This window comes from Arachis stenosperma, chromosome 9 (genome assembly GCF_014773155.1).
Source record: "Arachis stenosperma cultivar V10309 chromosome 9, arast.V10309.gnm1.PFL2, whole genome shotgun sequence".
NCBI lineage: Eukaryota > Viridiplantae > Streptophyta > Magnoliopsida > Fabales > Fabaceae > Arachis > Arachis stenosperma.
Window position 1 is genome coordinate 149372922 of NC_080385.1, and position 4691 is coordinate 149377612.

A 4691-nucleotide genomic window follows, 5' to 3' on the forward strand; every position below is an offset into this window, starting at 1 on the left:
GTTGGGTGTATGGACATATGGTCTTTCAAAAATTTTTGTGCTGTGCACTAAAATTTTTGTGTTGCGCAACAATAATTTCTGTGATGTGCGTATTTTATTAGTTGGGTGTCAATATTTAAGAGATGTGGTCTTTCAAAATTTCTATGCTGTGAATCAAAATTTATGTATTTTAGTTTTCTGAATATATATAAAAGAATGAAAAAGAAGATAAGAAAGACGATGGCAATGATGATAACAATAAGGAACGAGGATAAAAAAAAATAAGGAGAATAGAAAATCAAATAAAAGAAGAAGACAGCAACAATGACAACAATATAAAGAAGAAACGTGTAGAAAAAGACATCAACAACAACCGCATTTATAATAAATGAAATTTAGTTAAAAATCACTTAACCGCCTGGCCTTTATTGTTTATAATTAAAAATTACTTAGTTACCTAGTTTTATTGTTTATATTATTCTTTTAGTAATAATTAATAAATATAAAATGAAATAATTTTAAGCTGATTGAAGCTTAAGTTTTGTTGTGTCTTAAAATAGTAATTTCACATGAGAAGATAAAGCAGGCAAAGGAAATGAGGAAAGAAATTGGAAAAGTATAAGAGACAACAAAAGGTTACATAATTAAGTAATTTATTTATAGAACATCATATGTAATAATCCAGAGCATGACGACACAAACTAAACATATATAGGCAACACAACCTTAATTAAACAACATACAGATATAGGCATGCATGCTCAATCATAATAATAGTGGACTGAGTTCTTAAGTGGTTGTCCTTATTGGAAGGTAGGTAGGCATGCATATATATAGTGGATGGATCCAAATATTCAATTAGAATCACACAACAGTAGCAATATGGCCTTCAGGAGCATCGGTCACTAAGGTTGAACTGAAAGACCAAGATTGAAGGTTGTTGACTTGCGTATTTTCTCCCGTGGAGGCAGAGAACCCTACCTTCACCCACTCTGGAAGCACGCTTTTCAAGTCTATGTCATAAGACAATTCGATGCGGTCGTGGGTCCCATAAACACCAACAACCTTGAGCTTCTTGTCGACAGGATCATAGGTTATGCTCACTGATTCCACTCCTCCATTCTCCCAGTATGTCCACTCTGTGTACTTTGACGAGATAATGGAGTTAACATCGATTCCGAAGTGCTTGTAATCTGGGTCTTTGTTCTCATGGTTCGTGTAGGTGTCGAACTCAACGGCAACAAATTTGTTGCTGGCCGCTGATGAGGCTTTGAAGCGAGCGGCGGTGGAGTTGCCGCCGCGAGTAACCGAGGTGCCAGCAACAAGGCCGAGGAATCTGCCGGAGGAGTCAGGAGGGAGGGTTGAGTCGTGTGGAGCGATGAAGAAGGCGATGCCATCGGCGGGAGAGTTCTGGTCGTAAGGGGCTTTAATGAAAAAGTTGAATGAGGTGGAAATGCTTGCCACCTCTCCAGTGATGGCGTCCCAGAGACGGATGGGGGAAGAGTACGAGGCTCTGCCCACGCTGTTATGTGCTGGGACACCAGCATCGTTCACCTCAGTAAGGTGTATGTCATTGTCTTTTGAGATCGTGGCATCGCCTTCGAGGACGATATCCAAGTCACCCGGCTCGAAACTTTCGAAGGTGAATGAGACCTCTTTTGAAGAGTTCACGGTGTGGATCATCATCACTAGCTGGATGGTTATGAAAGCAACAAGTGCAATGGGTTTCTTTGAGATAGCCATGGTGACGATTTGATAAATGATTATAAGTGTTTATTGTTCGGGGATGGAGTGTGTTGTGTGCTAATTAACATCTAAGGGGGGTATATATAGAGCTCCATGGATGCATGATAGCATTCGATGCCTACCATTGCCTCATATAATATAGAGTAATTGTTAGGTATTTTGAGAGAATATTTTTATTTTGATTAATTAATTATCTTCCACGTTTATTAAAGGACTATAAAAATTTTAATTTTTTTTAGTGTCACCGTTACCAGCGTGTAAAGAGAAGAAGTAGTTTAAACTTTGGAGGCCACTCATATGATGTCTAATACGTCTTTTTTTTTAAGATGTTTTTATATTGTGTTTTAATTAGTTTTTGTATAATTTATTTAGTGTTTTTTATTACATATTAAGATCTACTAATTTAAATTTTTTTATTTTAATATAAAAATTAAAAATAAATAAAATTTTTATAACTAAATGTAGTGTAATAAAATATATATAATATTAATTAGTTCTTAAAAAATTCTAAAAAAATAGTTTCTTTCATTTTAGTAAAATAACTATTTATTAAAGTAGACAAATTAATTATTTTCTTCTCATATACAATTTTTTAAGACATAAAAGTAATTAATTAGGACATTGGTTAAGATAATTAAAGTAACTATTTTATTAAATTTTTAATTTAAAGAAAAATCCTAGTTAATTTTGGTATAGAAATTTTGAATTTGAAAACATTGATAAAAATTATGTTGAATTTTGATTTATTTGATTCTCATTTAAATTAATCACTACATAAGTTAAAGTTCTGTTTTGAAGTTATATTCGAGTTTTAATCTGATTTTTAAAGTTTCAATTTACTTAGTTTAATTTTTTAACTTAGGTATCCATGACTCATATTAGGTTTTAAGTGTTTAGTTGAAAAAAAATAAGGTAAAAAAATTTCAATTGTCACATCAAATAGTCGCTAGAATGTATAATGTAGCAGTCATTAGTCCATCTTAACATGTCGTTAACGATTTTGTGAGACAGTGACAAAAATAAGATTAGGAACCAATGTGAGACATAACTATTAAGTTGGGAGACTAAATTGAGTAAATCGAAATTTTTAAAATTAGATTGAAACATAGTTGTTAGAACCGAACCAGTGATCGAACCGATCAAGCTACTGGTTCACTGGTTTATTAGTTCAATTGATAAATTACTAGTTGAACCGATAAAACCGGTCTCACGTAAATATAAAATATAAAATAGTTAAAAACTTAAAATTAAAATTTGAAATACATATCTTCACTAACATTTTATGAAGAATCAAGCCTCAACTTCTAAAAATAACTAATATAAAAAAACCATAAAATTTTAATACTACAATAATATCTTATTTTGACACAATAAAAAAATAATTAATTCACAAAGCTTATCATCTAACTATAATATCAGTAGATTTTAACACTAACATCAAAACAAATAACCTTAATCACAATACTAGCAATAAAATAGATCAAGTAAATTAATAAATTTTTAGTGAAATTTATATTTATATTAATAATGGTATATAATTAAAATATAATTAATTTTAAAAATAGAAAAAATAAAAATTAAATTAAATTAGATATTTATGTATACTATATAATTAGTATTTGTCAAATATAGTACTTAGAAGTGTAATGGCTAAGTGGCAAGTAGAGGTTGCTTTTACTTTAAGGTTATTCTTGGTTCGAGACCTTGTAGAGACATTTTAAAAAATTTTTCAAGCAGACCAGTTCGGTTAGACCGGTTCTCACTGGTTCATATTGATTTTATTCCTTAAACGGTCAAAGGAGTAAACCGAACCGATTCTAGTCCGGTTCACTAGTTTTTCGGTCGAACCAGCCGATTCAGTTCGGTTTTTACAACTATGGATTGAAATACAAACATAATTTCAGAGACCAATAAATATTATCTCTTTGTTGACAGTTAAGTTGTTTTAATGGTAATTAAGATCTAATAATGGTTTATAATAAAAGAAGCATTCTTTTGCAACAATGAACCTATAGTAGTAGTTAGGGGTGTTCATAAATTAGATCATATCCATATAAATCCACAGTATTTTATCCGTATCTGATCTATAATTTGAGGATATGATCTGATCTGTAAGATGATCGAATTAGATCGAATCGGATCCACACTCTAATCAGATAGAAGTAAATATGTTTAAAAAAGTAAACAAAAAATATTGACTTTTTTTATAAAAATAATTTTTTTTAATATTTTTTATTTTATGGATATATTTGATATCTGATCCAAACATAAAAAGTGCGAATATCGAATTTGATCTAATGAGTTTAGTGCGGATTGGATTGAAATTTCAACCATATCCCATCTGTAAACATCCCTAGCAATAATAACTAAAAAATTATAATGATTATATTTTTAACTAAGAGGAAATGTCAAAAAAAAAGTACTAAATACAAGAACATTTAATCAAATATTAAAAAAAAATTTACTTTAAAACAGTTAGACTTTTTTTTGCTCATATATATATAAAATAATAATAATAATAATAATATGATAATTGTTTTATATATCACACAAATATAAACCTTTTTTTTCTATGATCTTAAGAAAGATTTTGTAAGTCCCTAACCTTGTTATCGATTTTTGTAGTGTTAGCCCCTCATATTATCAATTTGATTTGTATATAATTCAGATGATAAATTATTTGGTGACGTGCTTCCTTTTTTACTGTGATATACTTGTTTATTATTATTATTATTATTATTATTATTATTATTATTATTATTATTATTATTATTATTATGTACATTAAAAAATAACAGGCCAAATTATTGCCATAACATAATAGAAGTATGGAAGTTTATCATTCTTCTCTAATGGAGGAAACAAAATTTTTTTCAATAGTTTATTTAACGTTTAGTAGAATAAAAATAAATTTTATTAGAATAAATTTTAGTATGAGTTTAATAATTTTATTCATCATAAAATAT

The 4691-nt window shown here is 29.2% G+C and overlaps 1 protein-coding gene across 1 annotated transcript; it reads right to left on the minus strand.

The window, feature by feature from the left end:
• Positions 1-577: 577 nt before the first annotated feature.
• LOC130950658 (lectin ConGF-like) lies at positions 578-1784 on the minus strand. Its single transcript, XM_057879214.1, has one exon. The coding sequence runs from the start codon at positions 1720-1722 to the stop codon at positions 844-846; it is 879 nt and encodes a 292-aa protein (XP_057735197.1). The 5' UTR covers positions 1723-1784; the 3' UTR covers positions 578-843.
• Positions 1785-4691: the final 2907 nt, after the last annotated feature.